Source organism: Sapajus apella, unplaced genomic scaffold (genome assembly GCF_009761245.1).
Source record: "Sapajus apella isolate SASKATOON/1434 unplaced genomic scaffold, GSC_monkey_1.0 scaffold7, whole genome shotgun sequence".
Taxonomy (NCBI): Eukaryota; Metazoa; Chordata; class Mammalia; order Primates; family Cebidae; genus Sapajus; species Sapajus apella.
This window is the reverse complement of record NW_022436947.1, coordinates 16,491,646-16,512,976: the sequence shown is the minus strand read 5'-3', so window position 1 is coordinate 16,512,976 and position 21,331 is coordinate 16,491,646. Positions and strand designations below refer to the sequence as shown.

Below are 21,331 nucleotides of genomic sequence, written 5' to 3'. Positions count from 1 at the left end.
TATTTTTCAAAAGGAGAAAAATTAGAACTCAGAGTGCTTTATGTAGGATTCACAAAGCTTCAAAGGTCAGTGTTCAGAGGAAATCAGATGACAACTGCATTTTAAAAATTCTTGATTCTGCCCATAATTCCTCAAGGGAAAACCTGTAACTCTATGTGCTACTTCAGAGGTGAATTTTAAAAAAACAGAAACTTTCTTCCTACTCTGTTATTTATTCATATTTTATAAATATTCAGAAGTAATTTGACATCTATGCCTGAATATTTAAAATACATCTTTGTTTTAACATACAATATTGTTTTATGAATCATGCATATAAAATACTGCTATTAGAAAAACTTCTTTATTACATAATGATTACCTGCCTTAAAAGAAAATATATTATAAAATAGTAAGGCCAGTTTTAAATTGTGCATAGAACCAGTAATTGGATCTTTAAGGCAATTAGAAGATTTATTGAATATTTGTTAAAAGTAGATTGACAATGACATTAAAGAATAAAGTGTAATTTATTTGGTGCTACTTTGTGAATGCTTCCAAGTACAAATCATCTCACAATACCATATACAGTACACTTTCAATCACAACTCAAATATAAAATAACCTACAAAATCACATGGCTATAATCAATATACAATAATTGTATCTTTAAAAGAAGAAAAGATGTTAGGAATTTTAAGTTAAGTTGCAGTAACTTTTTTCAAATAAAATATTAGCACCGTACCAGATAAAATCATCTAAAACTATTGACCTTCTCATTCTTCTTAAATAACTAAATAGAAACTTTTTTTCAAAGCACAAATATTAATTTGTAAAATCAGTTCTACAGCAGTTAATATTTCTTTATTATTTCTTTTTTGCATTTTTCCCTATAAGGAAAAATAGGAATTAAAAACTTTCACAGGATATGAAAATCAAACAAATAAAATGACCCAACCAAGTACCGCCCTTCAGCAATGAGTTCCAACAGAAGCAAAGGTGGACATTTCACGGCGGATGGTGCTGAAGGGCGAGAGTTCGAGTTCCGTGGTGTACTCGTTGTCATTGTCATCACTGGTCACCGTTGAAGACTTCTGAATGCATTCCTCACAGCAACAGCAGCAGCACTCCATGAAGGCCCGACTGAAGGGTTTGCAGAGACAGAAAAGGAGGACTGGGGTGACGCAGGACTTAAAGAACAAAAGGAACTGGCTGATGATATTAAGGAGGTCCATTGTCTGCTGCGAAACCCCTGTAGCCATGTAGGCAGTAACAATGTTGCAGATGTTTTCAGGAATAATGCAAAATCCATATAAAATGGTCAGTGCCACTACCGTACAGTTCATCTGGCTCTCTAGCTGAATCTGCCGCTTATTCCCTCGGGTACAGGCTTTCTCCGCTTTGCGGATTTTCCTTGCAGTCACCAGAGAGCAGGTGATGGTGAAAAGCGTGGGCAAACAAAAGTAACAGCCAAAATACCACCAGAGTCTCGCACCGTCGTAGGTGAGGGCTAGAACGTAGATGGTGTCCGGTAGGTCAGGAGAGATCTTAATAATGCACCTTTCTGCCGGAGCTCGGTCACTAAACCCCAAATCCTCCTTGCTCAGCTGGCGGAGAACAACTTCTGGGAGTGCTAACAGCAGAGCTCCCACCCATATAACAGCAAGTTTGGCAGTTGTTGAAGAACAGTTTTCGATCATTTCATAGTACATCTGCACGTTGGTGGCAGCTCGGAAGCGGTCTATGCACAGAGCACATAAGGTGAAGGTAGTGACTCCCAGGGAAGCGACCTGTGGGGGGACAGAGAAGACACTTATTCCCGGTGTTTCCTGAAAGATCAAAGCACTAGGAAGTACATGCAGATTGGCAAAACAGTAAAATAAATAAATGTATACATAAATAGAAATAAGAGAGAGACAGAACGGTTTTCTAAATGAGACATGGGTAACTGAGCTCAGGACGTCAGCTGAATCACTGTAAGCACCAAAAAAGAAAACAAACTATAGTGTGGTGTTTTGGGAGTCATGGAGGGCAGAACATTTAGGACTGGAAGGATCCATAAAGATCAGCTAGTCCAGTCGCTTTGTATTATAGATAAGAATCCAGGGACACTAAAAATTGTATTCACCATGAAAATGTCTGCCACTAGGAGATCTAGATAGGATAGTGCAGAATATCCCATTTTCATTACTGACCAGGATGCTCATGTTTCTCCAGTGTGAGAGGGTCAGTCATGTGCCTTACACACAGCAAACACTCAAGAGCTTATTTATTGTCCAGAGAAAATTTATTGTCTCCAATGGACTAAATAATCAGAGAACTCCTCCAATTTTTCCTAAATGCAAAATAAAGTATCTCAGTATTATTTTCAAAGGCATACATGTATGGAAAACAAGAAAGGAAAATTCTCCAGAGACCAAAATCCAAAAGAAAACAAATTTCAAACAGGCCAGAGCCCCCTCCCTGTTCATGCTACACCTTTGCCCTTGGGGCACCTGCCAATCCTGGTGAGGGTTTCAAGTTAGTTTTAGCTGGAAAAACGGAGCAAGGTGCCCAGGTACACAAAGGCAGGAAGCAGAGCTGGGGTCAATGTCGGCGGGGATTGGGTCAAAGACTGCTGATGAATTTGGAACTCCTCAAATGCTGACATCTTTAGAGGTATAAAGGGAAAAAGGAGAGGGAAATAATGAAGAAATCTGCCTGTATGATAGGATTTGGGTCTGGATAAGCTGGGAGGAAAGGAGGGAAAAAATGTCAAATGCTAACTAGGAGCTTGAACTTACATGGTGTTAGGGTGAAAATTTCCAGGATCTATGTGGCTCAGAAAACCCAAAATGCAATTTTAAATAATCCCAGGCACCTGGCAAAATCAAATGTAAATCCTCTCTGGAAGAATGCACTTCAAAACAAGGCTTCAAAAAATCCTATAGTTAAAATTCAAGGGACATGAGTTGATAAAATCATAAATCAAAACATGCAAGAGATAATTAGCCACTGTGAACTTATATGCCAAAGATAGATAATCAGACATAAAATAAATATTTTTATCATAAAATAGGTATATGTATCAAATTTAAAGAAATAGGAGATACTAAAACAAAGACAAAAAACAGAACATGTAAAAATACATGAAAATATGCAGAAAAGAGCCAAAAAGATGTCTCGATAACCCAACCACAGGAAAATTTTGGAGCAGAAAACTCTTTGACAATAAACACATGAAAAACTGTATTCAAAAAGGCTCTGTTCTTATACGCATATAGTTCAGACATCTAAAAAAATGAACATTTAAAGGTTAAGAACCAAAAATATATACCTATTTTTTTTCCACACAGAGGCTTTCCAAGAATATAAACACATGTTCCTAATGTAAGCATGCTATCATTCATTTACTTACAAAACACTTATTAAGCATTGCACATGTACTCGAATGGGATAAATAGATACATATCCAACATAAGCACACATTATTGATATCACCTCTATGCCAAGCACTACACTAGGTATCTGGAAAACAGAAAGTTACAAGAAGCAGTCCCTTCCCTGAAGCATATCATAGTCAACCGAAATGAGGGGGATGGTTCTCAAAGTTAAACATAAACACAGCAATCACCCAGCAGCATTAAATCTACTCATGTATTTTGGGAAAAATTTAAGTAATTTAATATTTAATAAATGTAGTCATTATTTGTATATTTAAACAGGAACAATGAGTAGAAGGTAAAATGTTAATAAGGTTTTGGATAAAATATGAGACAAAAAGAAAACTCCCTGGGTGGATGGAACGCTTTGCTCTGCATCCCCAAAAAACTTGAGTATATGGAGTATATGCATTCGCTCTCCCCTGCCTGCTGGTGGTAAGATTTAAGAAGCACAGTTATAGGCCATTCCCTGGCAAAGGGGTAGAGGAAAAAATAAGTATAATTATTATTATTATTATTTTTTATTGCACTTTAGGTTCTGGAGTACCTGTGCAGATCATGCAGGATTGTTGCATAGGTATATACATGGCAAGGTGGTTTGCTGCCTCCACCCCCCCCCATCACCTATATCTGGCATTTCTCCCCATGTTATCCCTCCCCAACCTCCCCAGCACCCACTGTCCCTCCCTTAACTCCCCCTCCAACAGACCCCAGTGTGCGATGCTCCCGTCCCTGTGCCCATGTGTTCTCATTGTTCAACACACACCTATGAGTGAGAACATGTGGCGTTTGGTTTTCTGTTCTTGTGTATAATTTTAATGTCTAATTTTCTAAAAGTCAAAGGGCTGATGTTGACGAAAGGGAAACCATTTGTCATACAATTTTAGTACTCAAAACATTAGTTGTTTATCTACTACATTCAAGCTGTCACTCTCCCCAGAGCTATGGCAACTTGCCTTATGGATTCTGAGAGTTCCAATGTCAAATATTTCTTCCTTACACGCTGCATATCAGACGGTGTCTACTTGTTCTAATATGGAAAATAAGGACATTGTATCTATGCCCTGACTACTGTCATAACTAGTAGTGGAGATAGTCTGAAAATGAGGTATAATGAGGTGTTAATGATATAAAACAATTTGACTGGCAAAGCTCTAGATCAGTGCAGATAAAGAGTCATGATTGGGCTTATAACCACAATTCTTGTTCTCCAAATTTTTCAGAATGTCTCCCATAAACATCGGTATGAGAAACATCAACCTAATAAGACTTCAAATAACAAAAAGAAATCTCCACTTTCATCCTTTAATAATTAACTTTCAAATTAATAATTGTTCACATTGATGAAAATTTGTTTTGCATGTATGCTGGAGGCAGAAAATAATTCTAAAATTGAGGTCCACCTTGTACAATTTTGTCTTATGATCATGTTTTTAAATGTCAGCAATTGCCATACTTGGAGACATCTAAGAATGCTGGCCACTTTCTACAAGTCTCTATCAAACAGTATCATGTGGAAATTACAGTACATTAATTTATAGATTTTTGAAACTTGGCATTTGCATATTAATTTTTCAAATTTTTAATTCGTTTCTCTTAAGTCTGAGGGTAAAAAATCCAACTTGTTAAACTATCAGAAACCCTCAGCAAGGCTTTCTGTGTCATCCTCACTAAGGCAAATCTTTGTACGTTTCCCTGTCACTTTATAACTTGAGTAAGTGCACAAGTACAAAGCTTCCAAAGTTTATGCAATGCATTCTTTTGAAATCATGAATAGCATTTCTATTAAAAGGAAAGCTCATAACACAAAAATACTGAAGACTCTGAGGAGAGGCAATCTGTTAGAGGCTCAGAACATCTATTTGCTTGGTGGTTTTCTATCATTACTTGCAAAGAACACTCAATGCACAAAAGATAGCTAGCATCTTCTCTATTAATCTCCCTAGTTTTAAATCTAGAGATTGAAAACCTATAGATCAATTATCACAGATGCTAGTATTTGCATGCCTAACTCCAGGAAGTTACAAAGTCTTTAATGAAAGGTAACAGCAAATGCATGTGGGTGGACATGTACTAAGATGGGTGTGTTAGATTACCAACTCCTTAGATATCAGAGGCTGTGCTGCACATCCGCTCTTAATTAGAAGATGTTAACTGCCTAAGAAAGCAAGGCAGTGTTTTTCCAGGTTCGTTACCTTCAATCTCATAAGATAACAAAAGCCAGGACAAATGTTGAGCAAGATTTACATGTGTTCCAACTTACCGTCAGGAATTCTGCACTGTATTATATCTGAAGATGCTCAATTCTTCAGTCCTATTCCAAAAGTTTAGTACTGAGTCAAAGGCTCAAAAATACATGATCTGTAGTTTTTTTGACAAATCATGAATTAAGTAATTCTTCCCAGTTTTCATATGCAAATTTCAAAAAACGCTCCTATATCAAGGCTCCTGTTTCCAAATTGTACTTTTCTCTGATATCACTCTCTACAGTTGGATCCAGCTGCAACAGGGTAAGCAGTCCAGAAAGGTCACAAAAGCAACAGAGAGAGTTGCTGAAGGAGCCAATGAAGAAAGTAGCACTGCTCCAAATGCAGACGGCACTTGAGATGCAGTTGCCAGGAGCAACTGCAGCCCAAATGCCAGTCCTAGACATCTACTGTCTCCTGCTGCCACTGCCTGCAGTGATATTACTTCAGATCTTTTTCTGTAAATTCACTTATGCACTACATTTTATGGTGTGAAACAGCAAGAAATGCACCAAGGCCCTGTCAGTACTTTTCCAAATTATTTACAGGAGGCTTTAAACATGTGTAAAGAATTAACTGCACACCTCAGAAATTAATTGATAAAAATCATCCAAATAATGAGTGGTGGTCTAATTTCTGCTTACCCAGACATGAAATCTACCCATGTAATTAAAATTCCTCGATGTTGGAGCAACATGAAAAGATTTCTATCATAATTTTGAAATATACTTGTTTACATACAGCTTATTAAAAATTCTACCAAGATGAATAGTGCAATTATGTGCAATTATAAAAATGCATCATGAATGCCAGATCTTCTGCATTTAATGACCATATCTGATTGCTAAAATTCAATATCACCATGAAATATGCTCTTGGGAGTAAAGCTGTTAAGCATTGGCTTAGATGGGTAGTTCTTTGAAGCAACATCCTGAGACATGGAATGAGTAAGATGCAATCTCTTATTAATTAAACTGCAATGGGAGGAATAATTAACAGCAACAAAAGCAGAACTGTAAATACTTTTCATAGACAAGACTATTAATTTTGAGAATTTCAAGATCAGAGGAAAATTAGAAACAAAATTTTAACTATTGGGGAAAATAAGATATTGAGCATTTTGAGAGGACTGGCATTGGAATACAGAGATGGCAAATGAATCAAAATAAACAACTCTAAGATCTTTCAAACAGCAATGTTCTGCTCTTCTTTGTGTCCCAGAGTAACAACAATAAAGCTCCTTCAGCTCCTGCCCAGTCCACATGTGGAGCAGTGAGGCTCATGAGCAGTGAGCACATGAGGAAAGTGAGGAGTTTAGGGTCACTCTTCTTGATCACCCTAAACTGTTCCCATTTTAGTATCATTGTGCCTTTATTGAACATTGTATATTACTAGCAAAGAGAGCACTGCATTAGCACAATGTTATATGTTTGTGTCTTGTTGTTTTTAAGAGAGAAAGACACACACAGAGAGAGAGAATCTATAAAATATACTGTAGCTGCTGCTGGGAGCAGCAATGAATAAAGCAGGAATTTTGTCCTCAAGAGGTCTGGAATCATGACAGAATTTCTTGATTATCTCCCACCTGCTACCATGCGCCCAGTAAGTTGCTTTATATATGGAATGACTCATGACAGTCTACGAGGCAGAGAGGCTTGACTAACAGTTTCTGGCATGATTGCTGTGACTCCCCTTGATCTGGGACATATCCATGTATGCCTGGAGACTGCAGTTGAGAATCACTAGTTTAACAAGATTGGAAGACAAACATAATTTCACAGTATCTCCTAGGGAAATTGCTACAGATGCCTAACTAGCTTTACAGGCTGACCAATTCATAAAACCTCTCATGTTGTATAGATGCAATTTAAGAGATAAGATCTAATTCTTTGCAAATATCATCTATGTCTTATTTAGTCGATTAAACTAGGATAACCTGGGGATTGTCAGTTTGACTGGTTATTAACAACCCAGGACAGTAATGATTTGTATTTTAACTGAAGTATCTGTTTAAATCTGTGGGATTCAAGGATGGTGGGAAAAGGCAAGAGAACTTGAAGACCACCCAGAATTCATGTCTAAATGTACTTTTTGTTGCTCTTGACATACACAGTAACCCTCATAAAGTTGTAAAAGTTTGCTCTTGTGTAGGAAAAAAAAATAGCCCAGGAAGGACTGCCATTAGCTTTGTATGTTACTTTAGTCATTTATAAAATCATTAAATAAATCAGTTTGAATGGGTTTCTTCAGTTTTATCTTATATGATAATATAGAGATGATAAAGAGATAAATTTTCTCATAATGATATGATAAATTTAGAGGTTATGCTATTATAACATTTGCTAATTTGGAGATTTATAAGGTACTGAAGAATGAATACTAAATCATACTCAAATCACTCACATTATAAAATGTTTATTGTATTCTATATTTTGAACCTTTTTCTAACTCTAACCAAACTCCATTCTGAAGTCATCTAAAAAGGTTTCTTCCTAATTACATTCAAGGTGCAACTGACTCAACTTAATGATCCAGATATTTCAAGCAATATTCAATATGCTGACAGATGAGTTCTCATTTTCTCCTTGCCTCAGTTTCCTTAATAAGGAGCAAGGTAATATATATTTTTCCCCTTATTGTGGATGCTAATATGATATACTATGAAAGTCTACCCCAAAATAAAAATAGAAACCTACAAAACATGGAAGATTTGAAAATATAATGGAAGTTTTTGTGAATAGCTTATTGAATTACCTTTTAAATTTTGTTACAGAAAGAAACTAACAAAAAACAAGTAGTTTGGTTAGGATAATGAAGGAGTACAAACATAGTCACCTGCATGGAAATGATATGGCTCCTCATCTAGTCCCTTATCACCACTGGCGAGATTGAATTTAAAGAAATCCAACTCGGTAGTTATGAGAACCATAGATATACCTCAGCTTTCAAAATATTTTGTCGCTCTGTTAAACTTATATTTAGGAGATCAGGAGTCCCAAATTTTGGTTCAGCACCTATGCTGTCCAACTTAAGACAGCTACTTTATACCACTGATGAGAGATTAACCCAGTCAGTAAGTTACATGGTAACAATGAATGACTTTGGAGAAAGATTCAGAGTGAAGGTATCTCTTGATAAAATAAGAAAAAAATGTATTTGCTCTTTCCATAGCAAGGTAATTTTAAGTCCCATGGTTTCCTGGGTTTCTGTTAAAAAATAATACAAACAGAAAGAAACTTATAAGGCAAAATACTTAACAATGAAGGTATGAAGCATACTTTTTAAGTCAAGATATATATAGATTTCATTTTTCCCACTGCTCAAGTTTCTAATTCAAAGCAACTATTAGGACCTGAGGAACCTGGGCTGCCATCGCCACTTTACTACATTAAATCTCTGTTCATTCAAAATTATATGAAGAAAGAGCCCATGGATGCTTTATGAAAAACAGTAATCTACAGAGATCCTGTCTTAGCTATTGCTGCATTTCTCAGAAGCTTACCACAGACAAGTAAACAAACAAACAAACAAAAAGATTAAAAATGGGAGTAAGATGTGAAATAGACAGCACAGATCCAATAAAATACAAGTCGTAAAGTAAATTGTGGCTTTTGCAAAACTTTCTGGCACAAATCAATGATAACACTGACGGGGAAAGAAAAAACAAAACAACATCCTTCTCTGCAAAATTTCCTTCCTATGAAATTGAATCTACATGTTCAAGTACAGTGAAGTGACTAGAACACACCGATTTTTATAAAACAGGAAAATTTCTAACCAAGGTCTCGATAATTGTATTCTAGCCTAGCTTATATTTTACATAAAAAATCTTTAAGTGCATCTATTTATGTGCTTTCCTTTGTTTACAAGTAACCCTCAAAACAAGGGCATTATTGTTAAGAAAACCCATTCATTTGGGCCATGAATGATAACCTATTATGTCAGTGGTTACAGGCCTAACAACTAGTCAGGAAAAGAGCAGGATGAGCACAGGGTAGAACTTCTAAATGGCTGGAGCTTGTATGCCTTTGGCTTCTTCTTGCATTTTTCCATTATCCTTGTCCTTGCAGCACTTCAGGGCAACTTCCCATGGGAGATACTTGTTTTAGCACCGGAGGGGAGCACGTTTATCAGAGCCACTGTTTATCAGACTGCTCTGAATAAGATGACCTTTTCCAAAAGGTCTTCCTTTTGGAGTGCATGCAGATCATGACACTATGGCAGTGACACACTTCAATTCATATTTCTAAACCAATAACAGAGCAAGGAGACACTTTCCTCACCCCTTACGTGCATGCACACACTGCTTGTGTACTCTCTGGAATGAAACTCTAGCAGCACAGTCAAAGAAAGAGAAGGCTTCTTCTCTTTATCAACGGATATTTAGTCTGACATATCCACATATAATAAATATCCATTTATTTCTATTATACCCAGACTATTCCATTTATATGTGATTCCCAATGCTGTGGGGAGAAAAATATTTTGAAGGCATCAACTTGCAATTGTCATTACTGCCTCATTCTCCACCTTCTTTTCTTTTGCCCAAGCTTGATATCATGCTTTACTTACTTTAAAAGCCATTTAAGACTATTTAAAAATCAACATATTCTCCCAAAACTTGTCTTGATTCCCTAAGAACTCTTTCCTTTTATAGTCCTATCTTGAATTAAGTTTCTTACCAATTATGACATCTATAGCACAGTGCATTCCTTACATGGTTAAAAAATTCATTTAACTACAACCTAACATGTTATAATTCCTATTAATCTGTCAGGTGTTTATTAAAACAAAAATGTAAATAAAGCAAGATTAGCATCAGTTTGTCTTAAGATATAAACCATCTATATTAGATTCTAAAGATTCCATGTTTATTCTCGGTACTTACAAAATCATTTCAAAATGGAATATTTCCCCCAAGCCCACAGGCCAGTTTTCAATGTCTGATATTATGATGATGTTCCGAATCAATCTTAAGGTGACCTGGAATATCAGTTGTTTACCTTGGGTTCTGATGAGTTTCCAAAAAGTGGTAACAAATTTTTATCTAGTTCCCTTTCTGTATAATGATGTTAATTTGCATGACTGTGGACTCAAACTAAAAATTATTTGTAGTTAGGTCATTATGATTTTAATGAAATCAAGAAACCATATTTTAAGACAAAATTTATCTGCTTTTAACCAAAATTTCACTATTGGTAGTCTGTTAAGGAAGTTCCTTTCTTGATTCAATCTTATTACAGAAGGCAGTTATTTCTAAATCTCATATCTTGATGTGAACTGGCTTATCAGATGCTTTTCCTATATAAAAAATATTTGAACTAGGGAGACAATAGTAAAGATAGGCCCTGAATATGGGACTTGATGAGGAAGGGGCTATTTTGAGAGAAAAAACAAGTAACATCCCTGAATAGAGTCACAGACCTAATGAGAATGTCTCATTCTAGGCAGGGATCAAATCAATGACCTTGGCCTCATTAATGAATGCTATGAAACATTCAAGTGTACAGACAGATAACACTGAAAACTATCACAAATTCACAAACCAAAAGTATTCTGTCTCAAGAACAAGCTTGGCACAGTGATCATATCCTGTTTTTTATGGTAGTTTTATGAAAAGTATCTATACCCACTTTGCAAATAATAAAAGACCCTCCATATCTGAGGCTGCAGTAATCCCATTCTTGACTCCACTGTGAAATTTTGGATGAGATCATCTCTTCTGGCACTAAGAATACTATTCCAATTAGGATATTTAAGAGTTAGTCTTGGCAACAAGGTTGAGTTCATTATTGGGCCTTGGCAGGTCAATTCTTGGGAAGTGAAATGACAGGCGCATCCCTGGAGGATGGAGCAGAAATGCAGAGGCAGAGACAAATGGCACTGCATAGCTGCCTTCCCATCCCTCTCCCACAATCTATGTCCCAGACACAGGTCCGTGTGCTTCCAGTGGGTTACTGTTAAATCGGGTTGCAGCACATAAGACAAATACCATTAAAGGTGTAAAAATTGTAGCAAGGTTCATGCAGCCTAAGGATGAAAGCAAAGGTAGACCCTCATCCACTCAGCCTTTGGTAAACTCATAAGCTCATATCTGCTTTACTTCTGCAGACATGTTTGCTTCCTTGTGTCTGTGGAAGGATACTTTGCTGACATAACAGGATACCTTGGAAGCCCTCAGGAGCTCAAAATCTTCACTCTAATTATGTGCTTGAGAGATTAATCCAATTCTTGAGGAAGTCCATTCATTATGCTCCCCTTTCCTTGACGCTACAAGGGTGTCTAAAGTATCATCCTTGTCCATCTTCTTTCTTAGGTTCTCTAAGGTTGAATTAAACAATTTGTATATGTTTTCACAGCTTCAGAAGAACAGGACTCAATGTAATATACTGTTATTACATTGCCAAATAAACCATTAAGTAAAATGTTTATTTTTGATTTGTTTAGTATCCTTATAGCTAATGAGGACTAATTGTAAAGCAGGGATAGTTATCCTAGGCACTGGCACAAATTCCATATTTTAAAAGAAATTTCTAGTACTGAACAATCTGCTGAATTGTTTTGCCAATTATTATTGTTATTTCTATCCTGGGAAAACTAAAGAAAACAAAAACGCGAGAATTAAAAGATTTTCATATTTGTAACTTTTCATCATGGATCTAGGCTTATAGATCCAATTATTTTCAATTATGTTCTTACTAAGAATAGTAAGAAAAAATAATTCTTACTATTATTAGAATAGTAAGAATATAACTGAAAATCATTGGAGAGAGCACAGTTTTCCCTTTAATTTCTCCATCTTTGGTCATAACAAGTACAACTGTGACTTGACCCATTTCAGTGCCATTTCTGAGCTTCCATGATGCTTTGTTCAAACCTCTATTATAATATTCATCATGGTGTCGAACATTACTTTTCTGTACTTTTAATGGCAGTGGCTCATCTGTGATACTCATTTTTGGAAACTTTTCCCCCTCTTCCTCTACTGCCTTCTTCTCTTGCCTACTCCTAACATAGTATCTCACAGAGAAGAAAAGCCAGGTAAATGTTTGATAAATCAATGAATGGTGAACAATGAATGAATGATGACATCTATGGAAAAGGATTACAGAAAATAATAAATTATTCAAATTGTTCTTTAATCACTTATTGGGTTCTGCTGTTTTATACATAATTCTTTAAAGCTGAAGGCCACACAATTATCTCTAGAAGGGAAGTAAAAAAATCAATTTTCCTATTTACACTTCATTGACAAGCTTTAGAAAGGATACATTCTCATTACAATCAATAGCTAAGGAAACTATTTGGATTTCTTATTTGAATTTTATAAAGCTTTTCTGTCTTGTATAAGATCCAAATTCAGTTAACTTCACCATACACCATTTAGGAATGGAGTTATAAATAAAAGCACACTCTAAGAAACTCTTTTCTTCCTGTTAAGAGTCATAAGCTAAATATTTTCATTTGCATGGGAATCTAGAAAATGATTACTAAAAGATTAATGGGAAGTCATAAAATATTTGTTCAGCACCATTCTCATATATTGAGTACATTTTCCCTGAGAATACTATTAGTAACTTTAAAATTGCTCATAAAACAGTATGTTTCCACTTAAAAGTCCAGCAAAATACCTAATGGTGAATCCACCTCTCAGAAAATTTACCATATGCCATGATAAATGTTCTATTACTTGAATGCAGGTGTTCTAGGGAAAACTGTGTAGAATCAGATAGCTGTATGGCACTGCCATCTTCAACCTCCAAAAACCCTTCCTTTCTTACTTGTCAGTGCTAGCTACAATCTAAGGCAATGAAAGAGCCATTTGTTCCACTCAATTTAAAACCAGTATTTCTAAAGCCATTGGAGAAGCTGGCCCCTCTCATTAGAAAAGACTCTAGACTTGTCACGAATTATCCCCAGACCAGAGGCCCTGGTAAGACATGTTCCCTTTATTCTTCCTCCACCTCTGTGCAGAAGTTTTGTATCCCAGGAAAATAAAAAATACAGTTAGACCTGGGGTTATCTCATTATAATAATTTGAAGCCTTCGGCCCTACAACCAACATGAAGGTGTGAGTTCTTTAAACTAAAGAGAATCTCAATCATTCAAAACCCTCAATTAATGTCCAAACAGACCTTAATCTGTTATCTAGGATCTGGGACAGATGATACCTTGATTCTGACTTACATTAAATAATGAGCAAAGAGCTGTTTCAGTTGCCATATTCAGTGTCTGAATTATTATTATTATTTTTTTTTGACAGGGTCCCACTCTGTCACCCAGGCTGGAGTGCAGTGGGTGCACAACCCACTGCAGCCTCAATCTCCAGGGCTCCAGTGATCCTCCCACCCCAGCCTCCCAAATGGTTGGGACTATAGCCGTGCACCATCACATACCACTAATTTTTGTATTTTTTTGTAAAGATGGAGTTTTACCATGTTAGCCTTGCTGGTCTTGAACTCCTGGGCTCAAGCGATTTGCCTGCATATGCCTCCCAAAGTGCTGAGATTACAGGGGTGTGCCACCCCACCTAGCCCTTATTATTTGGTTTTAAACACTTGTTAGATTCCTAAGTGAATGGTAAGTATGTTAAGGAACTCCTCTGCCATTTTCCTATTGCAACCCACACCCACATGTATCTCCACCTCTCCCCATACACATATAAGCACACTACATATAAAACTATTGTTTTGAGTATAGTTTTTTCTTGTGACTATGTAATAAATCACTTTAAAATGATGTGTCTAGGAGGAGGGCCATCATCTATCCAAAATTTCTTCTCTCCTATCTGGCTTCTCCTACCATTTCATTTGTCCTTGGTCTTTATGAAATTTATTACTAGGCCATAAAGATGTCATAATCCTGGAATAGAATGGGAAAAGTCATCAACTACAACAGTTCCCAGAACATTCTTACTCACAGCAATATTAAACATCATAAAACTTTGTTCTCACAATAGACCCTGGAAGCTGGATGCTATTCTCAAGCTTTAGACCAACAAATTAAAATAGAAAGAGGAGATGAATGCAAATTGTAAACTGTATAGTTTTTACTCAAGAAATATCTCCTATTTTTCTACACAAACCCAAATCTCCCCCAGAATTCCATGATTCCCTTCAGATTATGCTAACACTCAAGCTGTAGAGGAGAAAGAATTGTGGTAGGAAAAAAAAAATAAAGCAAAAGAGAAGATGGGAGAGAAAAACTGTAAAAGTCAATCATAATCAATTGAGGATAAAATTTAAAATTATGAAAAATTTAAAAATAAAAACACTGAAAAAGGTTAAATATATTACTGGAAAATGCTACATATAAATAAGAAAAATGAAGCACTGATTTCTCCAGCTGCTGGGGCTATTGGTTGACGGTGCTTAGCTGCATCCCTTTCTGGAAATTACCCTTGACCAAAGAGATCCAATCAACTCCAGGTTATGCCCCATCCTGGGAGCAGCCTCACATCCAATACCTTACATCTAATGTCTAGTCCATGAAGAGATGTAAAGGCTGAGCCCTCTTGCCTCAGTTTAGGATATTTCTGCATAGACATCACAACCTTAAAGTTCCTAATGGTGTCAGCTGAGGACTTTGTGACAATTGCATCACAATTCAACTTCTCCCTTTGCCCAATCCTCTTTTCTTCCTTCCCTAATAGGTGTTGAACCTGAGAGCACAACCCAGTAAACTTGATGCCCCAATAAATCTACATCTCAGTGTCTGTTTTGCAGGAACCCAACATAGGAGAGATACTAAATATCTCTTACTTTGATGAAAACATCAGTGCCTCCTGGAGACAGAAATGCTTTTATTTTGAGATTTGGACTGTAGTTATTTTTCTCAGTTATCAGGAATTATGAAGCCAACAATATGATCCAATAATTATTTTTATAAAATATTATAAAATTATTTCAGAGTGATATGGATTAGGTAGAAATATAGAAATGCTACATATTAAGATGTTCATTCACTATTTTAACAATAAAATGTACATTATACTCTAATTTAAAAAAATAAACTAATGATTCTCTAAGAAATCTTTGATTCTTTTGAATCTCATGATTCTCTAAGAAAAATAACCCCTATGGCCAGGCACGGTGGCACACATCTGTAATCCCAGTGTTTTGGGAGACCAAGGCAGGTGGATCACAGGTCAGGAGTTTGAGACCAGGCTGACCAACATGGTGAAACCCATCTTCACTAAAAATACAAAAATTAGCCAGGCATGGTTGTGCACACCTATAATCCCAGCCACTCAGGAGGCTGGGGCAGGAGAATCGCTTGAACCTGGGAGGCAGAGATTGCAGTGAGCCGAGGTCGTGCTACTGCACTCCAGCCTGGGTGACAGAGACTTCATCTCAAATAAATAAATAAATAAATCAACCAACCAACCAACCAACCAACCAACCAACCAACCAACCCTGCACTACTAACTAAAAAATACAGAAAGCTATTAGGATGGGGAAAAAACTAAGCAAAAATATAGAGAATAAAAGAGAGATTTTCCTAATAATAAAAGATATAAAAGCACTCTTGAGGAGCTAATAAGTGAAACACAAATGAAAGTATTTTTACATTTATAAAAACTCAGATTTACGGAGAAAGAAAATTAAAATGCATACATAATAAACGCCAATGCTCAAAATGCTTATATCTCATTAAACTAACCAAAGTTTTTATATTCTTTTTTGAATTTGATATTCTTTTCTTTTAAGGTGTTCTTTCAAAAACTTTGGTATTTTTTTTCTTTCCCCAATTTCTTTTTTCTGTCCTATTGTCTTTCCCTCTAGTGTATACAGATTTCTACATGTCCAGTACATTTCCAGTGAGATAAACCAATACATTTCTCTTTCATTGAGGTACCTCTCTTGTCCATTTTATACTTCTGTCTCTTTCTTGCATAAGTCAATTTCTTATGATAAAAAAAAAAAGAAATTTGAAACTGACCTTGAAGAGGCAGTTGGTAAATAGACACATATTCTCTAACATTAGTTAAACTACCACCTTCACAATTCAAAAATGAACTGTCTACCAAACAAAGTAGATGTTTCAGAGATACGCCAAGCTTGCCAAAAAGAGAAATCCGGGATGCTCATAAAGTAGCAACAGCTGATTTCATAGTCATCGAATGATCCTGCACCTGATCCCTGTCAGGATAACAGAAGGTCTTATTTACTGTCTCTTGTCTTGCTCCATCTAAGTAGATACTGTTTTCTGTTTACTTATTCCCCAGCTTTAGGCCTGGAACAATGTTGAACATAGTGTCACAGGCCCTGGTGCCAGACAGGATCAGGGGCTGTGGAATATTTACAGTTTCCCTTCTTCTGCTTCCATAAATGAAATGGACAATCTGAATGGAGAAAATCAGGGGCCAGCTGGCTAAAAACACAACTGACAGCAAAACACTTGGGCCCCTTCCAAGAGCTGGTGTTAAAGAGAGGCCATTTAAAGAGCAAATTCCACCTACCACAATAGTGGGCCAGGACACTCGCTGCAGGATGAAACAACTCAATTTCACTCCACATGAATTTTTGTTTCCAAAGTTTGGAACCTCGATATGCCCCCTTCTCAAGAAATTTTCTAGTCTTAGGGTCAAGCCCTTAAAATAGCCAATTTTTACACCCATCACAAATGACAAATGTATAAATTTGAGAATGTTAAACAAATTCTGTGCCATGGTGGCCAAAGTCTTATTTTTGCTTAAGTTCACGTGTGCGCGTTTGTGCCCGCGCAAGCGCGGGAGCACACGCACGCACACACACACACACACACACACACTTAAGAAATCAAGAAGGAAAAAGAAACAAATGACATAAGAATTTAGATGGGATAGTATGGAAGACAGCCAGACACTTAAACTAACTTGAGAGGTTAATAATATATCATGAGGTCAACTGACAAACATAATTTCCTTTCTTTCTTTGTAAAAATAATGTTGCTCCAACCTTGGTGTTTAAGAAAAAATGCAATAACCTTCTTGGAGGAAAAATCACATTGAAGCACAAGATAACTAGGAGATAAATGCTAATGATATTTTTTTTGTAGGCTCTGATGATGACAACCGTGGGCTGGCCATTTATTTAACCCTAAAATCTCTAACAAGTGCCAAATCAGAAATATGCATATCACCATATTCAGGGAGATAGATTTATACTCCAAACAATTATATATATTGTGAATCATCATTTTTTTACAGCCCAGGTGCAGATGAATTTGAAGGTGATTTAGCGAAGCTGCCTCTTTTTGTATACACACATATGCATATGACTGGAAAGAGAAATGAAAGAGGGCTCCAGATATGCAAAGGCGTTCAGCTAGGTTGGTGCATCCAGCAGCAGTTCTCTGTTGCTATAATCCCGGAAACAGATAAAGCCAATAGCTTGAGACCCCCTGGAAGGCATTACCTCTATATAGGGCACGATCTTGCAGGAGAAGTCCTCCAGCAGCCACTTCTTGGTCAGCTCGTGGAAGATGACCAGCGGAAGGCAGAAGAAGATGATGAGAAAGTCCCAGAAGGCCAGGTTGGCCAAGAGGGAGTTGGAGATGCTCCGCATGTAGTAGTTGTGACACACAATGCACATCACCGCCAGGTTGCCAATGATGCCGGTCCCGAAGATCACTACGGACAGACACATGACCGCGTAGGCTCCGTAGGATTCCTGGGTCAGCGGGTAGAAAGGGTTCTTCAGTCTCACGCGCCGGTTCGTGCTGTTTCCATGGCGGGGACTCCCAGGCTCATAGATTCCTTCACCCAAGGATCCATTCTGGGCCAGCGCCCGGCCCGGGAGTGCAATTGTCCGCCCTTCGTGCCCTGCTGGTCCATTGGCCGTCTTGGGTGAGGTCTTGTGGTGGGAACCCTGGAGTTTCCCGGCTCTTCGTGGCCAGTAAAAAAGATCGCTGGCTCCGGGCACTGTCTTCACACTCTGCTCCTGGCTGCGCCCGGAAATGCCAGAGCCTCTGGTACCTTTCTCTTCCTCCTCTGAGATCTGAAGGAGGAGCTGGAGGGCCGTGGGGTTCCCTCTCCCCAAAGTTTCAGGAGGCTCCTGACCCCGAGCACCTTTCCACCGCCAGGGGCCAGGCTGTCTGGTTGGAGGTGCCGGGGCTCCGGCTGAAGACGCCTCCGCCCCTGTGCCTGCACCCATGCCATGGCCCGGGGCCGCCGGCAGGTCCCAGGAGGGCGCCGCAAGCACTGCCGCCTCCTGCTCCTCCCTGGGTGCACGGGATCGCAGAACGTCTCCTGCAGAATTTCCCGGTCCCCAGACGTCCCTGACGCGGCGCTGGATCACTGTAGGTGAACAGCTCTCCCCCAAACAAGTTTCGTTCCTGGTCGCGGGGGCGAACCCGAGGGCAGAAGAGACAGACAGCTCTAGCAGTAGCAGAAGCAGCAGCCGCGACATGCGGGCCATAAGCGCGCCCGGAGCTCGCATGGCTTGGCGAGGGCACACCTGGCAGCCGCGGCTCCTGCTTAGGATCGACACCTGCTGCCGAAGTTGCTGCTGAGAGTTAGGCACATGTCACTTACTCACCCCCGCCTGGTAGCGGGGACCGGAGATTACGGTGATAGCGGAGGATGGGTCTTGGGGGGTCACACACACGCCCCCTACAATCCTTCCTCGTTTGGCATCTTGTGCATTTCTCAGCCAAGTTCAGTCCCACCGAGGTGTGCGCTTCAAGGTTTGTAGAGGGAATGGGCTATTCCCGGCGGCTGACCTTGGAAAGTTGCAATCTACACCTGAATGTTGATTAATGTTGCGACTCGGGGAGCCCGGACGAAGCCCCAGGCTCTGCACTGCTTTGGGTGGGGTGGTGGCCTTCTTGGTAACAGTTGCTCTGCCTAGTTACATCCTTTCGACACTGCTTTATCCAGTTGCAAGCCGAGGTCTCTAGAGGAAAAGAAAAACAAGTCCCCCTCCTCCAGACGACTGGCAGTCACAACTCCGCTCCTAGCTCGCTGGAAACAGGTTGCAAACCGTCAGAAGCAGCGCTGATGCACCGGCGAAACTCTCGCCCCACCCAACCCCAGCGACTTGCGAGGCTACTGCTACCGAGGAGAAGCGGGATTCCAGCCCCGCCGCCACTGCCAAAGTGGCTTCTCCTCCAGCTCTAAGTTGACGACGGGGCGACGCGGGCTGCTGGACGGCGTGCCGCCGCAGAGAAGGGAATCGTGGGGAGAAGGGGGAGAAGAGGGCGCCGCTCGTCGGTGGACGGTGCCGCCGGCCGCGGGAGCTCGTCACTGCCACAGCGGGCGCTGCCCGGGCGGGGAGGGTGGTGCCTGGAACCGCCGCGGGCCAGGCGGTGCGCGGCTGGGAAGGGGAGGTGGCCCGGCCTCTCCCCGCGCTCCAGTCGCTGCGCGCGCCCCCGAAGCCCGACGCTCGGCTCCTGGCCTCCTCCCCGTCCTTCGCGTCCTCCTCGGAGAGATACTGGTTTGTGGGGAGACGGGATCCCCTGGTGGTTCACCACTCACTAAACCCACACACGTTTCATTCAAGCCATTTGTAGCGGCTTCCACTCGGAGGAGCTGGGAGGGAACAAGGGCGGAGGCGCGGAGCCTGCGCGGCTTGAGGCTAGGGATGGGCGGGACAGGTTAATTCCCCAGATGTCGAAACCGGCCAGACAGGTCCCGGAGCAGGGCTGGGGGCGGGTGAGGGGCGGGAATGGGGAGTGGGGGAAAACGGGAATTCGAGTGGGGTGGGGAAGGGAAGGGAGGATGGTAGCAGGGGAGAGAGCAGCAGGGTCCCCTCCAATCTGTCGCGTATGATGCGCATGCCCAAGCTTCAGCTGGGCGGGGGCGGGGGCGGGGGTGGGGGTTGGGGTGGCGCGGGGAGCAAGAAGGTGAAACCTCACCTTCTCAGGTATTCCCCAGGGTGAGATAGGAAAGAACGGGAGCTCAGAGGTGTCAGTCATAGGGAATTACCAGTTCCGGGATTAGGATGCGGAGGGAGAATGCTCAGGATGCACCATTACCTTTAACACCTACCATGGGTTGCTTCGTAGCATCCACAGCACAGTGGAAGTAGTTGTTTTTCATGAAGTAGTGGGAAATTACTGGAGGCAGAAAATTACTTGAACAGCACTCCCAGCACGGCTATCCATGTCTTCCCAACCTTTCTGCTATACCCCACAACCCTGTCAAAACTGTCAGGGTATAGCTAATAAGATAGACAAGTTAATGAAGAGAAAATGATACAGGAAGAAATAAACACATTCTGAATTTTTTTAAAGCAACACATTTAGAGAGAAAGGAGAAAATACAATGGAACATACGATGTCAATTGTGGTAAATAGAATAATGAGCCCCCACAAAAGAGGTCCAAATCCTAATTCCTAACACCTGTGAGCGTGTTACCTTATGGGGCAAAAGGGATTTTGCCAATAACATTTAGCTAAGCCTCTTGAAATAGGGAGAGTATCATGATTACCCAGGTGGGGACATTATAATGACAAGAGCCCTTACAAATGAGAGGCAGGAGGGTAAGAGTAAAAACATAAACACAAGCCAAGTAATGTGGGCTATCTGTGGAAGCTAGAATGGGCATAAAAAAGTATCTACAAGCCCATTTGAGACTTCTGACTTCCATAACTATAAGATAATAAATGTGTGTTGTTTTAAGCCACTAAATTTGTGGTCATTTGTTGCAGCAGCAATAGTAAACTAATACACCATTTAATCTAAAAATGGAGACAACAGGA

The 21,331-nt window shown here is 39.6% G+C and overlaps 1 protein-coding gene across 1 annotated transcript; it reads right to left on the bottom strand.

Moving 5' to 3' along the window:
- Window positions 1–427: 427 nt before the first annotated feature.
- GPR37 (G protein-coupled receptor 37) lies at window positions 428–20,239 on the bottom strand. The gene is made up of 2 exons (XM_032276102.1): window positions 18,046–20,239; window positions 428–1,769 (listed from the first exon to the last, which is right to left on the bottom strand). The coding sequence occupies exons 1-2, from the start codon at window positions 19,066–19,068 to the stop codon at window positions 951–953; spliced, it is 1,842 nt and encodes a 613-aa protein (XP_032131993.1). The 5' UTR covers window positions 19,069–20,239; the 3' UTR covers window positions 428–950.
- Between the last annotated feature and the right edge of the window lie 1,092 nt (window positions 20,240–21,331).

What these genes read in the sequence shown, in the direction of transcription:
- GPR37 (XM_032276102.1), bottom strand. Translation starts at nt 19,068, where the DNA reads ATGCGAGCTCCGGGCGCGCTTATGGCCCGCATGTCGCGGCTGCTGCTT. An exon ending in AGATCGTGCCCTATATAGAG is followed by an intron (nt 1,770 to 18,045) that starts GTAATGCCTTCC and finishes GTCCCCCCACAG; the next exon opens with GTCGCTTCCCTGGGAGTCAC.